This window comes from Octopus bimaculoides, chromosome 3 (assembly GCF_046866305.1).
Source record: "Octopus bimaculoides isolate indiv1 chromosome 3, ASM4686630v1, whole genome shotgun sequence".
In the NCBI taxonomy this organism is placed as follows: Eukaryota; Metazoa; Mollusca; class Cephalopoda; order Octopoda; family Octopodidae; genus Octopus; species Octopus bimaculoides.
In genome coordinates this window covers 47,118,397-47,141,138 of record NC_142930.1, presented here as the reverse complement: position 1 = coordinate 47,141,138, position 22,742 = coordinate 47,118,397, and the positions used below count along the sequence as shown (strand labels likewise).

The 22,742-nt window shown below is 37.4% G+C and overlaps 1 protein-coding gene across 4 annotated transcripts in view; it reads left to right on the top strand.

The window, feature by feature from the left end:
- Positions 1 to 21,966, top strand: part of LOC106875659 (very long-chain specific acyl-CoA dehydrogenase, mitochondrial-like) — a 51,054-nt gene extending 29,088 nt beyond the window's left edge. For all 4 annotated transcript variants that reach the window (XM_089348931.1, XM_089348933.1, XM_089348932.1 and 1 more), the window contains exons 11-20: positions 1,982 to 2,085; positions 2,365 to 2,469; positions 2,650 to 2,736; positions 4,773 to 4,835; positions 6,526 to 6,627; positions 8,375 to 8,472; positions 18,029 to 18,101; positions 19,294 to 19,366; positions 20,335 to 20,483; positions 21,779 to 21,966. In XM_089348931.1, coding sequence (XP_089205057.1) covers positions 1,982 to 2,085; positions 2,365 to 2,469; positions 2,650 to 2,736; positions 4,773 to 4,835; positions 6,526 to 6,627; positions 8,375 to 8,472; positions 18,029 to 18,101; positions 19,294 to 19,366; positions 20,335 to 20,483; positions 21,779 to 21,916 — 992 coding nt within the window. In that variant the 3' untranslated portion in view covers positions 21,917 to 21,966. The remainder of the gene's footprint in view (positions 1 to 1,981; positions 2,086 to 2,364; positions 2,470 to 2,649; positions 2,737 to 4,772; positions 4,836 to 6,525; positions 6,628 to 8,374; positions 8,473 to 18,028; positions 18,102 to 19,293; positions 19,367 to 20,334; positions 20,484 to 21,778) is intronic.
- The last annotated feature ends 776 nt before the right edge of the window (positions 21,967 to 22,742 follow it).

Below are 22,742 nucleotides of genomic sequence, written 5' to 3'. Positions count from 1 at the left end.
GAAACATGTGGAAGTCTTCTCTCTTAAAAATCTATTCAATGCTTGCTTACATGAAACAATATATGTAAATAAGCTGATGAAGTTAGTGGATCCAATGGTGTCACAGACTACAATATGATGATTATATCCAGCCTCGATAGAGGAAGTCTCTATGTAGTTGTCTCATCTGCTGAAACCAGTAGCAAAATCTCATATTGCATTTATTTGTCTTAAAGGAAGAAAGGACACATGTAGTTAATTGCCTGGAAAAGATTGTGCAGTGGCCACAGTTAGACTGCCTTTGATTATAAGTCTGCTTGTTCTGGACTGATAAAAGCCTTAACAAGAAAAACAACACTGAAGAAAAGTAACTACCGTGCTTCAACCAATCCATTTTGTTCACCTCCATTGTGGCCTCCAACAGAACCTATAGACTGGACAGTAAAAAAAAAAAAGTGCCATATATCCAGACTACCATACTGCATCAAGGTGTGGTGCTTAAAGCTTTTATGTAATTGCAAAATCCTTTGCTAGAAATAGCAGCCATATTTCTCTCAAATCACAACCTACTATTTTTTAAAAAGTGGTGGAAGAATAAATTGAAGAATTTAGTCTGAGATAAATTGTCTGAAATAATAGGATGATCATGGCTATAATGGCTTTAATCAGGATTCTTGGGGCTAAATGCCAAGAACCCTCACTGAATGTCAGGATGCATAATGTCCTTAACCAGACAAAAGCTAGAATATCCAGAATGGGGATTCTGTGGATCATATGCACATGTTAACCAGCTACATCTGCGCCATAAATCTGGTTCAGTTGAGCTGACCAAAGGAGTTTGGTGGGAGCTAAACAGCAGCAACTAAAAAATTCTCTCACACAATTATTCACTATATCATATTTTGTTCCATTTTCCCTCTCTTGTCACATCTAAACCAAAACAAGATTGAAATAATGAAAATCTTTCAAGTTGTAAAGTTGTTATGGGTATCATTACCATCACTGTTATCCTTATTAAAAATAATAATAAATGCGCCCTTTTAAAGCCTAGCCAGGCTCATGGGCCCGGTTTCCCGGTTTCTATGGCGTTTGTGTTCCCCAGCTGGACGGGACGCCAGTCCATTGCAGCGTTACTCATTTTTGCCAGCTGAGTGAACTGGACCAACGGGAAATGAAGTGATTTGTTCAAGAACACAACACGTCGCCTGGTCCAGGAATCGAAGCCACAATCTTACGATCATGATGCCGACACCCTAACCACTAAGCCACACACCTCCACTGTTATCCTTATTACCTTTCTCATTGTTGTCATTGGGTGGCAAATTGACAGTTGTTAGAGATTCAGATAGAATGCCTTGTGGTATTTGTTCCAGTCCTCTGCATTCTGAGTTCAGATCCTTCTGAGGCCAACTTTGCTTTCATCCTTTCAGGGTTAAGAAATAATGCATCAGTTAAGTGCTGGTGTTAATTTCTTGTGAAGGCCCATAACTCAGTGGTTAGAGCATTGGGCTCACTATCATGAGGTAGTGAGTTCAATTCCCCGACCAGGCTGTGTTGTGATCTTGAGCAAGACACTTTATTTCACATTGCTCAAGTTCACTCAGCTGTAGAAATGAGTTATGACGTCACTGGTGCCAAGCTGTGTCAGCCTTTGTCTTCTCCTTGGATAACATTGGTGGCATGGAGAGGGGAGGCTGGTATACATGGGTAACTGCTGATCTTCCATAAACAACCTTGCCTGAACTTGTGCTGTGGAGGGTAACTTTCTAGAAACGATCTCATGGTCATTCATGACCGAAGGGGTTCTTTACCCAATTTCTTGTTGGAATTGGCTGTGTGAGGAAGCCAAGAAAGAATATCATTACCATCACCACTACTATTATCAACATCACCTTCTTTAGTTTCATGGTATCTGACTTCACAACTTTCAATGTCTCCCTAATCTTCAGCAAAATTAATTCAATTATGAAGCTGAAATATTTATTTATTTATTCATTTATAGAAGCTGGTGAAGGTTTTAAAGTTGCCATGAATATATTAAACAATGGTCGTTTTGGAATGGCAGCCTGCCTCTCTGGCACAATGAAAACATGTATACAAGCAGCTGTAAGTAGGATTCTTTTATTCTTTTCCTGGTTTCAGCTATTGAATTGTGGGCATGTTGGGGCACTGTTATCAGGGGTTGTAGTTAATTATGCTGACTGCTACTAGTTTTCTATTGCATCTGGAGCATAAAGGGACATAACCAAATACCACAACGTTGTTTGTCCCATGCTCTAATCTTTTTTACCACATATGTCTTGAAATGACTATATTAATTCATCATTTGTTTCATAGTAATTGAATAATATTGTTAATGCTAATGACATTCTAACTGCATTTTAGGCTGCACATGCAAGTCAAAGAACACAATTTGGTCGTCGTATTGACAGTTTTGGAACCATTCAGGAGAAGCTAGCTAGAATGAGTATGTATCAGTATGTTACAGAGGTAAGTTTACAGTTTTGTTGCTTTCACTACTAAATGGCCAGTACAGTGCAGCTGTTATTATTAATGCAGTAACTTCATCCAGCCGTTTAGGAGTTTAGACTAATAAATCTTTAGCAGCATGTGTTTATCAGCATGTGTCTCAAGTATAATAATCTAAAGCCAGGTTTTTCCTTTTACCAGTCAATGGCTTATATGGTGTCTGCTAACATGGACCAGGGTTCTACAGAGTTCCAGATTGAAGCTGCTATCAGCAAGATTTATGCTTCGGTTAGTACTTTAGTTCTTTTTTCATTTTTTAAATTTATTTACAAGAAAGTGAGTGTTATTGATTGATTTGTTTTTTGTGGTTTAAAATGTTTGTAGCTGCTATACAAGCAAGAATTCTAGATCCTCTAAAAAAAAACATCAGTTGATTAATTGGTGAACTTCTATTTCCACTTTCTTTTCTATCACCACTTCAATGGTCCCTACTTCTCAGAACTATCAGAATTGTACCCAGCTCACTTGATACACCTTTTTTCATCTTTTATTCCTACTATATCTTACTCCACCAAACCCAACACTAAGCACTTTTATTCATAGTCCTTACTCAGAACTGCAACGTTTTGGGATTTCTCTCTTCTTCATGCTTTCCTCACCCCCACTGAACTGCAGAAGTTCTAGCTGAATATCAACTACATCAAACTCACCAGTCATGGAGAATAAGTGAAAGTTATGGGTACTGTTTTGCTTCTTGGAAATAAATGATAAAATATGAAAAAGCAAAGATAACTACTCCTGGTAGATGGAAAGACTGTTAGACCAAACAGTAGGTGTTAGCCATCTTCAAACTTCTGATCACAATTCAGTTTTTTTTTAATTCAAAATCCATTGACTGGTACTTAAAATGTTTCCTCCACAGTTCTGGCATCCAAAGTACTGATACTGAGACCATAAGGGCAAATTTTTCTGCAGGGCATTATATAGTTGGTGGATTTGATCTCTGTATCAATTTTGCTGTTACTTTGCAGGATATTGGAAAGGAATAACACTGCATGTATGAAAGTGGTACTCATATATGACTGTCATGCTATGTCAAGACAAAGAGACACAAACACACATTCACACACACATATATGGTAGAAGTCATACAACATACATACATGTATGCATACATCCATACATGAGTTTTTTTCAGTTTCTGTCCACCAAATCTACTCACAAAGCTTTGGTTGGTCTGGGGCTATAGCAGAAGTGCTGTACTGTGGGACTGAACCCCAAATCATTCAGTTGGGAAGCAACACCTGCACCTTAGTCATGTTAACTTATTGTTATTGGTGAGAGAAGACAGTGCAGTTTGGAAAGTATATCAGTATGAAAGAGATCAGCTATAAGAATACTATAAGAAATTTATGAATTCTTATATTCAGAGAAGCACTTTTTATTAGGATAATCTAGATAATCCTTAATAATACAAGGAAATTAGGTGCAGGCATGGCTGTGTGGTAAGAAGTTTGCTTCCCAACTACATGGTTCTGGGTTCAGTCCCACTGCATGACACCTTGGGCAAATGTCTTTCGCTATAGTGTTGGGCTGACTAAAGCCTTGTGAGTGGATTTGGTAGAAAGAAACTGAAAGAATCCTCTAAGTGTCTGTGTTTGTCCCCCACCACTGCTAGACAACTGGTGTTGGTGTGTTTACATCTCTTAGCAGTTCAGCAAGAGAGACTGATAGAATAAGTACAGGGGTTGATTCACTTACTAAAATGCTTCAAGGTGGTGCCCCAGCATGGCTGCCATCTAATGACTGAAACAAATAAAAGATAAGAAATGTATAAAGTCTATCTCATTAGCTTATTTTCTTTGTATACTATCTCTGGTGACAAAATGGGAATACAAATGTTTAGCTCCATAGTTTCTGAGATCAAACCGTAGAAGATATACTGTTTGCCTTTCATTGGTCCATGTATGGTGAAATAAATACCAGTAATATATTGAAATAGAATCAATCATTAAGGTGGCAAGCTGACAGAATCATTAGCATGTCAGCCAAAATACCCAGCAGCATTTCTTCTGGCTCTTTACATTCCAAGTTCAATCCCACTGTAGTTAGCTTTGCCCTTCATCCTTTTGACTGAGTCAGTGTAACTGACTTGCTCTCTCACCACCCTTAGAATTACTGGCATTGTATCAAAATTAGAAAGAATTATTAAAATACAATGTAATTAATCATTTTATGATTATAGATTATATTGATGATTGTGGGTTTTATCCGTAGAAATTTTACATGTCAGAATCACTCTTTTCTTTTTCTTGTTTAATTAGGAATCTGCCTGGTATTGTGCTGATGAGGCTGTACAGATCCTTGGTGGTATGGGTTATATGAAGGTAAAGACAACTTCCTTGACTTTTATTTTCATATTGCATTTGGTGAATAGTAGTATTGTTGGTTATAGGTTTCTAATGAGCTCATCACTACTTCACTGCATTTCTAAAAGTCAGAGTAACAACTCGAGTGGAACAAATACCATGCAAGTTATTTTTATTTGAAAGCACTACGTTTTTTGGTTTTCACTAATATACATCAATCTCTGTTGATGAAATCCAGTCACAAGGCTTTAGTTGGCCTGGAGCTGTAGTAGAAAGCACTCGCCCAAGGTGCCAGCAGTGGAACTGAACCTGAAACCATGAGGTTGGGATGCGAACTTCTTAATTGTACATGTCTGTATCTACACATACACACACGTCTGTATCTACACATACACACACACATGTCTGTATCTATACATACACACACAATCGTTTCCACAGTTGCCATCTGTGATCTGACTGTGGTGGCTACTGAAGACCTACTGTGCTTTTCTCTTTTACTGACCCCGTGAACAGAACAAAGGATAACTGCTTACAATATTCACTATAATTAATTTGTTACACTATCTTAATTGCATGTGTTTACTGAGGAATACAGCAAAATTCTTTTTGTGTTTATTGTGATTGAGTGATGTAAAGTATCAGTGGCCACATCATAGATGTATGATGAAACACTTTGATAGCTAATAATGATTTCAAATTTTGGCACAAGGCCAGCAATTTCAGGAATGGGTCAATTACATTGACCCCCCCCCACCTTCCCCCAGTGCTCAACTGGTACTTATTTTATCAATGCTGAAAGGATGAAATGTATAGTTGACCTTGGCAGAATTTGAACTCAGATCATAAAGACAGACAAAATGCCACTAAGCATTTTCCCCAGAAAGCTAACAATTCTGCCAGCTTGCTACCTTACTTTGATATCTAATAATATATATCATTATAGCAAAATTAATGATTTCTTTAATCTAAACACAAAGTTAGAAATTTAATGGGAATGTTATAATATTGATTATATTGATTCCACTACTCATTTTGTCTGTCACTAAGTTTGCTAATTCACCACCCTTATAACAATGTGTTTTATAACCGCAGTGACTTTACCAAAATGTAATTGTCCTCGTAGTTTCAAACACATCATCTCAGATCAAATCACCTGCCAAACAGTTATGACTCCAGAATATTGGTATCTTCATTCAGGCCACAAAAACGTTCCTTTTATATGTTGCCTGATGTACATAAGAGCCCCACAGCAATTTTACTTTATTAAACACTGTACTATTGCACTAAATATATACAATAATGAAGTGTTAATGCCACTGAGTCCTGTGTTGACGCCACTTAAAAAACACTCAAGCTGATGCCACATAAGAGTGTTTATGTGGTACCATGTTTAAAGCATCCAGCGCACACTATAAAGTGGTTGGCGTTAGGAAGGGCATCCAGCCATAGAAACCAAACCAAATCAGACTGGAATCTGGTGCAACTCTCCAGCTTACCAGCTTTGGTCAAACCATCCAACCCATGCCAGCATGGAAAATGGTCATTAAACAACGACGGCAACAACTTATTTATTTATTTATTTATTCTAAAACTTGACTTGAAAAAACTTCCACAGTGCAACATATTTCGATTTTACCAGAATTAAATTAAAATTAAATTAACCAAAAAATTAAGACTCCTTTTTCTTTTTTATCTTTTCATGCAGGAAGCTGAGTTGGAGAGGGTCATCAGAGACTTACGAATATTTAGAATATTTGAAGGAACCAATGATATTCTGCGATTATTTGTTGCCTTGACTGGAATTCAGGTGAATATGTTTATTTAAATAATGCTTCCTAATTTTCAACATTTAAATCTGGTGATAGTGAGGTCTGAAGATATCAGTGTGTGGAGACGTGGTATCTGGAGATATTTGGAGCTGGAAATATTCAAGAATAGAGATGCTGAAATCTAGAAACATGGGAATGTTTCTAGATTTGGTGATTCTGTCTGTTTAAATTTTTATCGTGTTTCAAGTCTTCCAATAAAGCCAATTATAAAGCAAGCCATTTTGTACATGTGTGTGTTACATGCATGCTTTTATTGTAAAGATTACATTGTGTTCAAACCCAAGTTAATGAAAGCATTTAATCAACAATTAGCTATTCCTAGTTGAAGTGTCTTTATACTCCGCTCAGAGAGTCTAGAGATATTTGAACCATGCATCCTGTGCCACATACTCTTATTTAAATAATAAACACAGTCTCTCGTATACTGAAGTGTGATGCTGCATTAAAAAGAAGTGATCAAGCTTAATTTTATATATATATATATATATATATCTAGAACTCTATTTTACACACTGGAGCGAAGACATGTTATGATACAGGTAGAGAAATTTGAAAAGACAACACAAATTCGGTTATTTCTCCAAATACAATGTTTATATACCCAAAATTTTATAACATTTTTCTGACATAATTTAAATATATACTTTAACCATGTAACACAAGCCTTCTGTAGTTTTTTCACTCTTGTTTATCTTTTATATATATATATATATATATATATATATATATATATAACATCACACAGCATAAGACAGAGGCTATTTTATGTATAGAAACATAATTAGTGTTGCTAGAAATCTTCCACGATGAGAAAAGGTCTACCTGATAATGGAAGCCACTATCAGTGAATTTAAGAGAGATTGGGCCATTACATACATTTCAGCCATTACACACAGAATCTATAACCTGAATCAGTGCCTAGATCCAAAGATAATGTTGACCAAGATGAACAGTGGGCTCTGGTCTAAAGCTGAGTACTGGGCTAACTTCTTCACTCACATTGGATCTCAGCAATGTAAGGCAATGAACCACATAATAATTCTGAAGTACCCTGTGAACCACCCAGCAAAGTGAACTGCTGAGCTATATAAAAACTGGTCATATTCAGCCAAAATATTTTACCTGTTTTATGTTTAAACTGACTAGATTTGGCATCTCACACCTAACATACAATGTCATTCTAAAAGTAAACAATCACCTCATAAAAATCTTGATGTGTGATTAATTTCAAAGCAATGAATAAATAAGCATTACATTTGACAGAATAATCTGAATGCAAAGGGTTAATGTCACAATGCAGCACTGCTGACAGTGTATGAACCATCCACTGTTTGCATAATAACCTGTTAACCCTTATTGACATGCCCATCTAATGTATGTTTTGGATTTAAACCCAAATAGGTGAGAAAAGCATGTAGGCAACTTTTCAAAACCAAAAGATTTCTTTGAAGCAATAAGAATGTGACAATTTCAGGTAAATGTGAAGAGTTAGTATTTGTAGAATTAGTAAAAAAGTGGATATTACAGAATTATTGATTGAAAAAGAGGTTATTGTTATAATGTGGGTGCTAATGAGAGTTTATTGTTGACTATTGGTAGGTAATTGAGATTTTATGTTTATATGTCTTTGTAGTGCCTGCCTTAATAAGTAAAGCTTATAACATAGGCAGTGTCTAACTCATTTGTCTAAAATCTCTTAGTTACCATTAATTCTTGACATTCCAGTATGCTGGTTCACATCTGAAGGAACTGCAGAAAGCTTTAAAGAATCCTACAGCTAACCTGGGTCTCATATTTGATGTTGGTGCTGTCCGAGCCAAAAGGTTTGTCTACTTAATTTGGATTATATTTGTTTTGTTTTAATTTGCTCCCTAAAAAAGATGAGAATTGTCTTGACCAGATACAAGACTAACTTTTGGAGAAAAAAAGAGATGATGTCAACTAAATCAAAACCAGTATATTATTAGTACTGACTGTCATCATCATTAAAGTCCATTTTCCACACTGGCATGGATTAGAGGTTTGGCCAGAACTGGTAAGCTGGAGAGCTGCACCAGGCTCCAGTCTGATTTGGCTTGGTTTCTATGGCTGGATGCCCTTCATAACACCAACCACTTGACAGTGTGTGCTGGGTGCTTTTAATGTGGTACCAGCACAGGACTCCTGCAGGCCAATCATCTTCCCCAGGGAGGGGCAGACTTAGTAATTATTTTATCAACCTTTAAAAGAATGAACTGAAAAAAAGTCAATATTAACAGGAACTGAACTCATGTACTTAAAGGCATTTAGTCTCTTTAATTTTAATTTCTGTCAAAAAAAAAAAAATGAATGTTTTATCAACCAGTTGTTATAGTAGCTTAGAGATGAAACGATGGTAAAATTTCATTTTGTTTATAATGATTATCTTTATGATTTGAATGAATGCAGGACCATCGCTAAGCCCCTGCGACCACTGCAGTCGCAGGGGGCCTCCGCAGTTGAGAGGCCCTGTGTTAAGATCAAAGTACATAGATGAGCCATCTATTTACTTTGGTTAAGATGTTAACTGAAAATTTCAAGCCAGCTGAGGGTAGAGATATGAGGGTGTACTGTAAATGAATTTAAAAGAAACGAAAAAAGTAAATGAAACAAGCTTTTCAATGAATTCCCTAAAGAGATAAAAGAAAAATGAAAGAAATCCAAAAACAATGAGAATAAGGACAACTTCAACAGAAAAGACAAGAAAAAGAAGCAATGATGATGAAAGGTGGGGGATGTATACTTATACATACATACGAACATACACAAACACACACATTCACACATACATATGCATACGTACACACATTCACACGACTGGCTTTTATCTGTTTCCGTCTAGCAAGTTCATTCACAAGGCTTTGGCCAGCTCAGAGAGAGAAAGAGAGAGAGAGAGAGATAGACATGTACCAAACACACACAGGCATCTCTTATTCTCTGTCTCTTTCTCTTTTCATTTCTCCTTCTTGCTCTCTCTCTCTCTCTCTCATATATATATATATATATATCATCATCATCATCATCATCATCGTTTAACGTCCGCTTTCCATGCTAGCATGGGTTGGACGATTTGACTGAGGACTGGTGAAACCGGATGGCAACACCAGGCTCCAGTCTGATTTGGCAGAGTTTCTACAGCTGGATGCCCTTCCTAACGCCAACCACTCAGAGAGTGTAGTGGGTGCTTTTACATGTCACCCGCACGACATATATGCATATATATATATATATATATATATATATATATATATATGTATGTATGTATGTATGTATATATATCATCATCATCATCATCATCGTTTAACGTCCGCCTTCCATGCTAGCATGGGTTGGACGATTTGACTGAGGACTGGTGAAACCGGATGGCAACACCAGGCTCCAATCTAATTTGGCAGAGTTTCTACAGCTGGATGCCCTTCCTAACGCCAACCACTCAGAGAGTGTAGTGGGTGCTTTTACGTGTCACCCGCACGAAAACGGCCACGCTCGAAATGGTGTCTTTTATGTGCCACCCGCACAAGAGCCAGTCCAGGGGCACTGGCAATGATCTCGCTCGAAAACCCTACAAAGGCCAGTCAGGCGGTATATATATATATATATATATATGTCTGTATGTATTGTCGTCGTCGCCCAACGTCCGCTTTCCATGCTAGCATGGGCCGGACGATTTGACTGAGGACTGGTGAAACCAGATGGCTACACCAGGATCCAATCTGATATATATATATATATGTATGTATGTATGTATATATATATATATATAACGTGAGAGAGTTAGGGGTTGGGGGTTCGATTGCACAAATTCTTTAGTAGGTTTGGCCTATCCATAACTATTGAAAATGAAAACTATTCTATTAATTACTTAGATGCAAACTGTAACCTAAATACCGGACTACATGAGCCGTATATAAAAGAAAATTCTAATATAAGGTATATAAATAGTTCTAGTAACCACCCCCCACAAATGAAGAAAGCACTTCTTCTGAATATAAGCAAAAGGATTTCTAACCTCTCCTCAAATGAAGAGATATTCAATAAACGTAAGGAGAGATACAATGTAGCGCTAAAAAATGCAGGGTATAGGGATGGGATAAAATACACCCCCAGTGACAATAGTAACCAGAATGATATAGATGAAACAACCACACCTGGGAGAGGGTGCTTTGCAAAATGTAGCACGGCCAATAGCAGGGATAGCGCGGCAAATGGCAGGGATAGAGACAAAAGTATAGGTAATAATAATGGTTGTCGTAATAATGGAAATACTTGGTACGCCAATAGTAGGGGTAATGGTGATGTTGGAGGCGGCAATAAGAAAAATATCATGTATGGGCCGGGACAACCGGTGCGGAATGGTGGTGGCGGAGACGGTGGGAATAAAATCCTTACTGATAGAATTGCTAGTGATAGAGATACTATAGAAGGCACGGATGTAAATAATAGTGAACGAAATAATAACTTCAAAGACAATAATTGTAGTAGGAATAGCAGCGGCAGAAACGGTAACGGGAAGAGCAATACTAATTCCAATGTTAGCAGTTATAATATTGGTAGACCCACATATAGCATAGGCAACCTTTATAAAGACAAAGCTGGGGCGGACACCCTATGGCTAATAATTCCCTTCGCCATGCAGATTAAAAATGACATAGTAAAAAATATCTTCAATATAATCAATAAACACTTTGTAAAGGGAAAGAATAAATATTGGGAGTCAATCAATAAAAGGACAATAAGAATAGGATATAGCTTAACACACAACCTGGTTGCAATAATCTCCTCAATTAATAATAAGAAGTTAGATAGCTTCTATACAAGTAGGAAAAATGGCATAGACAACACAACCTTATATGACAACTATGTTAGCCATAGGACGGATAATCAGGACGATAACAATGTGGATACTAATACCCACACTGGAAACATTGACATCAACACAGATGATAGGATCAGTAATGATAATGATATTAATATCACAAGTAGCAATAGAAGTAGTAGATATAACGGAGGTAAGAATCCTAACACTGCTAACAACAATAGTAATGGGAATAACAGGGCCCTGGGGTTAAATGGAAGCGCAATAAATGGCAGTAGCATAACAAATCCTAGCACTAATCACACTAACTATGGGCACCCAGGTAGAACCTGCAATTGTAGAGTAAAGGAAAGCTGCGTGTTCGGAAATAGCTGCATGAGAAGGGAAGTGGTATACCAATGTGTGGTAAACACAAAGTATGAAAACAGGGCATACGTGGGTGCAACTAAAAATAGTATGAAACAAAGGTTTAATTATCACTACTACACGTTTAGGAACGGGAACAGAAGGAATTCTACCGGATTAAGTAGCTACATATGGGAACTAAAGGATAAGGGCATCAATTTTAACCTGCACTGGAAAATATTGGCATCCGCACCTGCACATAATAACAAAAATAGGAAATGCCTATTATGCATAAATGAAATCTTTTTCCTAATTAGGACCAAAATCCCGATTATTAATAGTTTGAAGGAAAGAAACGTTTCATGCCTTCACAGAATTGGATGTACTTTCTCTAAATTCAAGTAGAACTCGGGTCTAGATACCGCGCATGCTTTTAATAATACATATTTAAGTTAACCACTATTCTTATGCTAGGTTATGGCATATGTAATGCTGTTATCTACATACATAGATCTAATATAAGAAAATACCTAGTACTAGGACACCGCTTTTCGCTAGCGATAACTAATTATGCTCTGCTGACATTGGGATGGCTAACACTTGATACTTAAGTGAACATGCACACACCTACACACCACTCCAGCAACCACAAATCATATTCACACACGCATATTTGCATACATATGTACACACACATACAAACACCATACGCCTGTTCCCCAGTAAAAATGTCACACACACACACTCAAAAGAAAAACACACACAATACAATCCCAACAATCACAACAAACACTCACAAGCACACATGCACAGAAGCATGCACACACAATGACACACCTCCCCGACAAATACAAGCCACATAGACGCACTCACACAAACACACGCACACGTATACACACATATACTGTACTAACAATACAAACAAAACTAATCACTCACAATTACAGCGCACACACACATGTACACATATACACCAGGAAACTACACAAACCATACCCACGTACACACACATACAAACGCATACCCAGTACCAACATACACAGAACACACATGCACACACATACACCTCACCTGGATAAACCCAACGTACAAGGACACCTAATAGATACAACACACACATACATGCTCACACACACATACACCCTCATGTACACACATACAGTTGCTCCCTCACACACACACGCACCACAATGACAACTCAAACACAAGCATACTTAGAGACACACACAAACTCACGTACACACATATAACACCCCCACCAACACACAACACAAATAAACATACGTACACATACAGACATACACATACATATGAACCATCACACACACACATACGGTTGCTTACACACACACACCACAATAGGTATTTAAAACAACACACTCACTCAGACACAGAGAGAGACACACACAGACTCACGTATACACACACTCCCACATTCACACAAAACACTCCCACGCACACACACAGATGCACACATACATACACACACAGACGCACACATATGTACACACCCTCACACATACATACGGTTGCGCTCTCTCTCACACACAAACATCACAAGGACGATTAAAACAACACATACATACTCAGACAAAGAGATATACGCACAGTCTCACGTACACACACCTAACATCCCCACCGACACAAAAAACACACAAACACACATACACACGCACTCACGCACACACACGAACAAACACATATACACATACACACACATGCGCACACACAACACCCTAACAAATATTAATCACACACATACACACACCATCCTACCATAGATAAAAAACACACACATACTCATATACACATGCCACACACGCACACATACAGACATAGACATACACATACATATGAACCATCACACACATACGTTTGCTTACACACACACACACACACACACACACACCACAAGGTATTTAAAACAACACACCCACTCAGACAGAGAGACACACACACACTCCCACACTCACACAAAACACTCCCACGCACACACACAGATGCACACATACATACACACACATACGCACACATGCACACACCCTCACACATACATACGGTTGCTCTCACACACACACACACACCACAAGGACGATCAAAACAACACATACACACTCAGACAAAGAGATATACGCACAGTCTCACGTACACACACCTAACATCCCCACCGACACAAAAAACACTCAAACACACTCTCATATACACATTCCACAATAAACTCTGGGACCAATAAAAACGGCACACACACACACACACACACACCCACACCCACACACGGACACAAACACACATATATACACACACACATAGAGATGTGCACAAAACCAGTCCCAAAAACCAGTAAACCATGACAGACTGTCACAGACCAACCAAAAATAAAAAAATCTTCTTTAACTCTTCTTCCCTCCCACCCCAGCTAGCCAGTCATACTGTCTCTTAAGACAGTAAAACATTCCCTCAATATACACAAGAGAAAAAGGCCAGGTCAGTTCCTCCTCAATTTTATTCGATTGTCAAAGCATATGTATAAGAATATGTATATGTATTTTTCCATATGTGTATTTCCATACACTGTTTTTAACACTGTTTTTAACAATTTCACCTTAATATCAGAGAATGTGTGACAATCAGTATGTAACACTACAAAGTTCATACAAAGCTTTATACTTTAAATATATTTTATCATCAAAGAATGTATATATGCATTTTAATACTCAAACTGTTTTTTAACATTTTTTATTATTCTCAAAGACTTTTGATAATCTTTTTCTAAAAAAGTGAAACCGGTTAAGTAAATAAATATTTTAAAAAAATAAGTGCATTTTCAAACCTTCTTTCATATATATATATACATATATATATATATGTATGTATGTATGTATGTATGTGTATATATATGTATATTTGTGTATGTGTGTATGTGTGTGTGTATATGTGTGTGTATATATGTGTGTGTGGATGTGTGTATATATATATAGCTACAGAAATTAGGAGGTAAACCTAGCTTGATATTAACATATAGGCAGGAAGACATACACTAGAAAATGGGTAGCACTGCAGACACGGCCCCTCTATCAAAACTAATAGAAGTGGCTATGCGTACAGCTATGTGTGTATGTGTGTGCACATGTAGATGTACCTACATGTTGTTGTCGTTGGTATTGTTCTTGTTGCCGTTGGTCTTCTATTACTAGAGATACTCCTCCTGTGTGTATGCACATGCATATCTATTTGCTTGTGAGTGCATGCGCAGATGTATGTACGTGCATGTGCGTATGTGGATGTGGATACCTATATGGATGTATGTATATGTATATGTGTATGTATATATATGTATATATATATATATTTGTGTATATATGTGTATGTATATGTGTGGGTATATGTATATGTGTGTGTGTATGCATGTATAAGTATGTGTGCGTGTGTGTACATCTATTGTGTGTGTGTGTGTGTGTGTGTGTGTATTTATGTATGTGTATATGTATAGGTGAGTATGTAGGTAGGTATGTAGTTGTGTACATACGGATGTAATGATAGTTGGCCACACAGTTGTGTATGTATGAATAAGTATGGGTATATGTGAGGGGACATAATGTGTATAAGGGTGTGTATCCTGATATGTATAGATGAGAATGTATTTATCCTCATTGTTACTGTTATGGCTATAGAATTAAGAGATGTGTGGCTGGGCGCATACATATGTATATACATACACGCACGCATGAGCGTGAGTACGGGGGGGGGATATACATAGCTCGCGCGTGTGTGTGTGGGGGGAGGGGCGCAGGCAGGCTAGCATCTTGACCGGCCAGTGGCTATCCAACCCTCGCTAAGTGTAGGCAGTTTAAAACAATAGTTGCCCAATTGGAAGGAGGAAGTTAACGGTAGTAATTAACCCTCCCCCATTAGCAGCAGAATGGTAGAGCTGTTGGAAGAAGCAACAGGATATCTTACACCGCTAAGTTTGAAAGTTTGGCATATTATTGGTGTTGTTGTTGTTATTGTTGTTGTTGTTGTCACCATCATCGTCACCATCACTGTTATTGCTACTAGAACATTAATAACTTGTATAAAATGAACTTCTACATAGAACCTTCCAATATATACAGAAATGACACACACACACTCAACAAAACTTCCTTTCTAATAAACACTTACAACTTTCTAGATACGGCTAATAGAGCTGATACCACAAACAACATATATGGTGGAATGTTTGCTTATAAAAACTTGTATATGCACACATGAGAGTAAGGGGACATCCGAGTAAGGCTGTGCACACGAACCCACACATATAGATGTGCATTGGAGTGCCTATAGCGACCTATCTATAGTGTTTGTAGGCTTTTTGGGTGCCTTGTATTTTTAAGGGTTTTTTGACATATATCTTTTTTATATTTTTGCATGTCCCACATGCTATACCTTCATTTATGTATTCTTTATTATTATTATTATTATTATTATTATTATTTTCCTGCTGTACCCTTATTTTTATTTTTATTTATATTTTGATTTCAATTTTATTTTTTATTTTTATTTCTATCTTATTTTTGCTGTTGTTTTTCTTCTGGTCTCTACCACACCTCTGTTTTTACCTCTTGTTCTACATTTGTATGTAACCCTTTGTGAATCTCTGAAGAGGCCTAGAGGTTCGGGCATGTAACCCCATTTCAAAATGTCATCCGATAATCACTCCAGAAAGGAATATTCGGATAGAATGGGGCTTGCTAAAACTAGGCCGAAACAGCTGTAAGATTAAACTTCTGTTCATCCTCTAATTCCTTATGTACTTTGTACTTCTATATGTAAACCATGTTGGCAAAATAACATAGTCTGCCATGGACACCTGTGCTTTGGTTCTTTCTTTTTCTTTTCTTCCTTTTTTTGTCACTTTTGTTATGAATTAAATTAATGAATTCAACGGGATACACCGTCTGCAAGTAGTTGGGTTCAGCATATTATCCTCCATTTTCTAATTGTTACACATGTATACGAACAACCATGCGTACGAACAACCATGCGTACGAACAACCATGCTACATGGCAGTGAAACATGGGCTGTAACTGCTGAGGACATACGTAAGCTCGCAAGGAATGAAGCCAGTATGCTCCGTTGGATGTGTAATGTCAATGTGAATGCCCGTCAGAGTGTAAGTATCTTGAGAGAAAAGCTGAACATTAGAAGCATCAGTTGTGGCGTGCAAGAGAGACGATTGCGCTGGTATGGACATGTGGTGAGAATGGAGGAGGATAGCTGCGTGAAAAAGTGCCACACCCTAACAGTTGAGGGAACCCGTGGAAGAGGTAGGCCCAGGAAGACCTGGGCTGAGGTGGTGAGGCAAGACCTTCGTACATTGGGCCTCACCGAGGCGATGACTACTGACCGAGACCTTTGGAAATGTGCTGTGCGTGAGAAGACCCGGCAAGCCAAGTAAGATCGTTGCCAGTGCCCCTGGACTGGTTCTTGTGCGGGTGGCACATGAGATGCACCATTTTGAGCGTGGCCGTTGCCAGTACCGCCTGACTGGCTCCTGTAGGATTTTCGAGCGAGATCGTTGCCAGTGCCCCTGGACTGGCTTGTGCGGGTGGCACATAAAAGACACCATTTCGAGCGTGGCCGTTTTCGTGCGGGTGACACGTAAAAGCACCCACTACACTCTCTGAGTGGTTGGCATTAGGAAGGGCATCCAGCTGTAGAAACTCTGCCAAATCAGACTGGAGCCTGGTGTTGCCATCCGGTTTCACCAGTCCTCAGTCAAATCGTCCAACCCATGCTAGCATGGAAAGCGGATGTTAAACGATGATGATGATGATATATATATATTTGGCATTGCTATTTGACGTTGAAAAGCTGGACACTTTGCACCCAGAACAGTAGTCTTTGACCTCCTAAGGCAATAAAAACTGGAGACAAAATTCTTTCTGTACCAAAAAACATGGTGTGCGTGTGCACACACACACACACACACAAGTTTGTGTGTGTGTATGTTAGGAACACAGATATTGTTTGCTCACTGTCAGCAAGCATCTCAATTCTTCAGATGTAACTAGTTTGTGATTGAGGTATCTTATTTTGCATGGTATTATTTTCCCTTGAATTTGTGATTTCAGAGAAAGGTAAGAAATTCTTCATATTTTGCATCTTTGGTATTTTGTCATTTCATGTTGCCATTTGATTTACATATGTCTATTTTCAGACTAGTTGGTTTAAATTCTGGTCCTTCGTTAAACGAATATGTCCATCCAGATCTAACCAAAGTAGCTGATAAGGTTGGTAAAGTTTCTGTTTTTACTTGCTCTGTCTTTATTGGTTATTTACAACAATCTTCACTTATATATTGATGAAGAGTGGAAGTGTCAGTTTGATTAATCATTGATTTGATGTTTGCTTTGATGTCTAGTAATCTTCTCTACTAGACCTCTGACTGACATCTAAATCAAACACTCTTGAGTACACTCTATGACATGGTTGATTTGTGTGGAGATTAGGTCTTCTGTGAGGTGTAGTGTGGGCATATGGCTTTTTTACAACACGAGAGTTAGGTGTCTGCAGTGTGGCTGTCCAGCCTTATACAATGTTAGAGTCTAGCTTTATGCAGTGTGGACAACTGCCCTTATGGATTGTAAGAGTTTGGTCTTGTGTGTGAAGTGCAGCAGCAGTGTGGTAGTTTGAACCTTGTTGTGTGAAAGTGAGTGTGGATCTTCCAAAATTATTGGTATTGAAATAATTTTACTGTACGTCTTGTAGTTATTTGAATCACAAAGCAATAGTAGTAATTTTGCAATTATGTCATGATGTTGTTCACACACAAACACACACACACTAAGGGTGGGAGAGAGAGAGGATTGTTCATATGTAAATGCAGAATACCAAAGAGAGGTGACTAAACCACATGTTTGTGACATATATTTTAGTTAAAGCTATGGCGTTAAATCTGCTCAGAATTACCTGTTTTTTGTATTTCCCATTGATAATGGCTAAAGAGCTAGAAATGTCTGAGAATCCAGTAGAGAGCAGATATGGTGTCTTTACACCTTTTACCATAAAAGAGAATTTTTTCTCCATGGTAACTGCAGTGAATTTGCCTTTAGAAGTTAAAATATGTCACAGATATATTTTAACTAACTTGATGTTCACATTTATGTATATATATTTGTGTATATACACAAGATTCTTTCAGTCACTCGCAAGACTTTAGCTGGTCCTGGGCCATAGTAGAAGACACCCAAGGTAATACGTAGTTGAACTGAACTTGAAACCATGTGGTTGGGAAGTAAACTTCTTAACCACACAGCTATGTCTGTACCTCCCAGTCACATTCACATATGTGTGAGTGTCACAGTACTGGTGTGTTTGTATGCATGTATGAATATGTTTGTGTGTGTTAAACTCCTGATTATCTCTGTAAGTGTTTGAGTGATACCTTTTTTATATTTTTGTGTCTTTCTGTTTTTGGTTTAGACTTCCAAAGCCATTTCACTGTTTGGTTCCACTGTTGAATCATTGTTGATGCAGTATGGAATGAAGATTATTGGTAAGGAATTTTTTTCCTGGAGCAGGGCAACAGTTTTGGAAATATCTCTGATTATTTACTTTTAAGCCAAATATCGAAACAAATTCCAATTGACTCACTGTTAACTTAGATACAAAGCCACATATTTAAAGAAAGAGAAAACAGTTGATCAAATCACTCCAATTATTGATTAGTACATATTTTCAAACCCTTTAAAGATAAAAGGCAAAATAATTTAAACTAAAGTGTAAGTGGCTATAAGTATTTGACTCCCTACACCTCTAGTTCTGCCAACTCATTGGCTTTCTCTTACATTAAAATTAATAGCAGTCTCATTGATATATTATGAAAGATCATTAGCCATATATGGTATATATTATTGCCAAAACAATCTAAAATATATCTAGTTAATATTACTGTTAAAACAATCATCATCATATTTGTTGAAGTTAATTGACAACATCACCACACCACATTTTGGTGATTTGGAGTTGGGGTCATCTTATACAAGCACATAGAGTGTATCTTAATATTTCTATAACTAATTAGTATGTTGTGTTTACTGATATCTTTATTGTTACCCAACATAAGTATAGAGAGAGAAGAGATGGGTGAATCAGTAAGACAGCTAACCAAGTTGTCAGTAGTTCATATACTATCAGCAGTTCATATACTATCATATCTGTGGCTAAGACACTTAAGAATCAGTAACCAGTTCACTCAGCTCTAACCTGTGGTAGCACTATAGAGTTGTTGAGTACTTTACTAGCTTGCAGTACTGAGTTCCAACTCCTGTTATAGGAAAAGTCTATCTACAGTAGGCTAGTATCCTATCCAAGGGTAGGCTTGTCTGTTATTTGCCTAATTCTACAACTACTAAAAATGAAAATAAGTCATGCATATTGTTGCAATTCAGAAAAAGGTTAGCTATGTCTTGGACTATTTGAGAATAGAATGAATAATCTCAATGTTCAATTTGCTTATTTCAGATGAACAGTTTATTCTGAACAGAGTTGCAGATTCAGCCATTGATATTTATGCAATGGTCAGCATTTTATCTCGTTCGTCAAGGTCTCTGGCTCAGAGACTTCCCTCTGCCCAACACGAGAGTCTTATCTGTAATGTTTTCTGTGATGAGGTAAGTTTTTTTTTTTTTTCGTCTCTCTAACAGCTCTTTCAGTCTTCATCTCCTGCATTCACATCACTGCAGTGTGTGTTCAGCTTGAACTGTTGTAAATTCATACTTGTATAGAAAACATGTTCAGTGAAATGTATGTGAACTGGTTGAGCTTGGGTAGATGAAATGTGCACTTTTCTGGTTCAGAATCATAGAGTTAATGGCTATGAAAGAGACTATGAGAAATAAAAACAGTGTGTCAGTGAAATAATGGTTGTTGTGTGTAGGTGACTGAGTTTGTGTGGTTGTAGGTATGTTGGTAGTGGAGGCGCAATGGCCTAGTAGTTAGGGCAGCGGACTCGCGGTCATAGGATCGCGGTTTCGATTCCCAGACCGGGCGTTGTGAGTGTTTATTGAGCGAAAACTCCTAAAGCTCCACGAGGCTCCGGCAGGGGATGGTGGCGAACCCTGCTGTACTCGTTCACCACAACTTTGTCTCACTCTTACTTCCTGTTTCTGTTGTGCCTGTAATTCAAAGGGTCAGCCTTGTCACACTGTGTCACGCTGAATATCCCCGAGAACTACGTTAAGGGTACACGTGTCTGTGGAATGCTCAGCCACTTGCACGTTAATTTCACGAGCAGGCTGTTCCGTTGATCAGATCAACTGGAACACTCGACGTCGTAAGCGACAGAGTGGCAAAAAGGTATGTTGGTGAGCATTTGAGCCGTTGTGTGTTGGTGAGTGAGTCTTTGAGAGGTGGTGGTGTGTTGACCTTTAAGTGGTACCATGTTGATGAGTGTTATATCTGAACTGTGGATCACACGTACAGTTGATTACCGGCTTGATCAGATTGATTTCGTACTACATAACAACATGAATCTCCCATTTACTACTGTCACATTAATCCCATCATCCATCTTCTGTTACATTATTCACAAAATATTTATGATCAGTTTTCTTTTTTACCGTTGTCATATCAACTATTACCACCACCAATTTCTCTGTCAGAATGTTATTTTCTTAATACTTGATCTGATAGTGTTGCTTAGCCTGAGGTCATACTTATGCAGATCTATGGTCAAAGATATTACAAATATGACCATCCTGGATTTAGTGCATCTGTGACTACATTATTTAATGTGACCTTTCTTTTTGAAGACAGTAGAGTATAATTTGAGGGAGATTTTGCTTCTATTTCTATCAGGTGAAGCAAATGTGTAATGATCCTCTCTTTGGTATATGTTATGATGTGTGTATGTGTGTTAGCTTTATCTTATCATTTCTAACTATTTCTAATTTTATATCACACTCAGGCACTTGAAAATGTGGAGAACAAACTGAAAACTGCCAAAGACCCAGAATCTAAGAAAAATTTCCAGAAAATGTCATTGATATCACGAGACATTGTAGAGAGTGGATGTGTTGCTGCAAAACACCCACTGGGATTTTGATGAAGATTGTACCACTTAATGAATCATTTTTATTAAAATGTAATCCCATTTCCACTTTTTTTTTTCTTTTTGTAATTAACTAAAAATCTGATTAATTGAATCAAAGAGAAATCCTAAATTTATATTTCAGATACACTAAAAAATGTGGAATATTTCCATTGATAAATCTATGCATAAACTTACACACAGAACACATAGATATGCACATAAATATCATATGTGTGTATATATATATATATTATACATAAACACACATGCATATATATATATATATATATATATATATATATATATAATATACATAAACACACATGCATATATATATATATATATATATACATATATATGTGTATTGTACAGCATGAATGTTTGATGAATTGGGCATATAATTTCATCTCCTCCTCTGTTTAAACCAGCCTTCTTTTTGTCAGTGATTTCTTCTGACATCTTAGATTATCAGTGAAGCTGCTGTGTTCCCACTACACCATGGACCATCAGGAATAACGCTGTGTGCCCCCATCACAAATCTTCAGCAGAAGATGGCGAGTTTATTGAAATTACTAAATATGATGACTTTTTAAATTCAATTTGTACTTTTGTAAATACAAAAACCAAACTACTACTACTATTATTATTATTATTATTATCTCAGAAACAATTTATAATTCACCTGCTGTATTTGTTGATTTTTTTTCCAGTAAAATTTGATTGTGTTTCAATCTGGGGAGAAATCTTGATTTGAAGCTATATTTTCTGCCATACAAATATTCTTTTCAAATATTTTTTTCTCTATAATTTGATAAATCTGGGATAGTTTTATGACCTG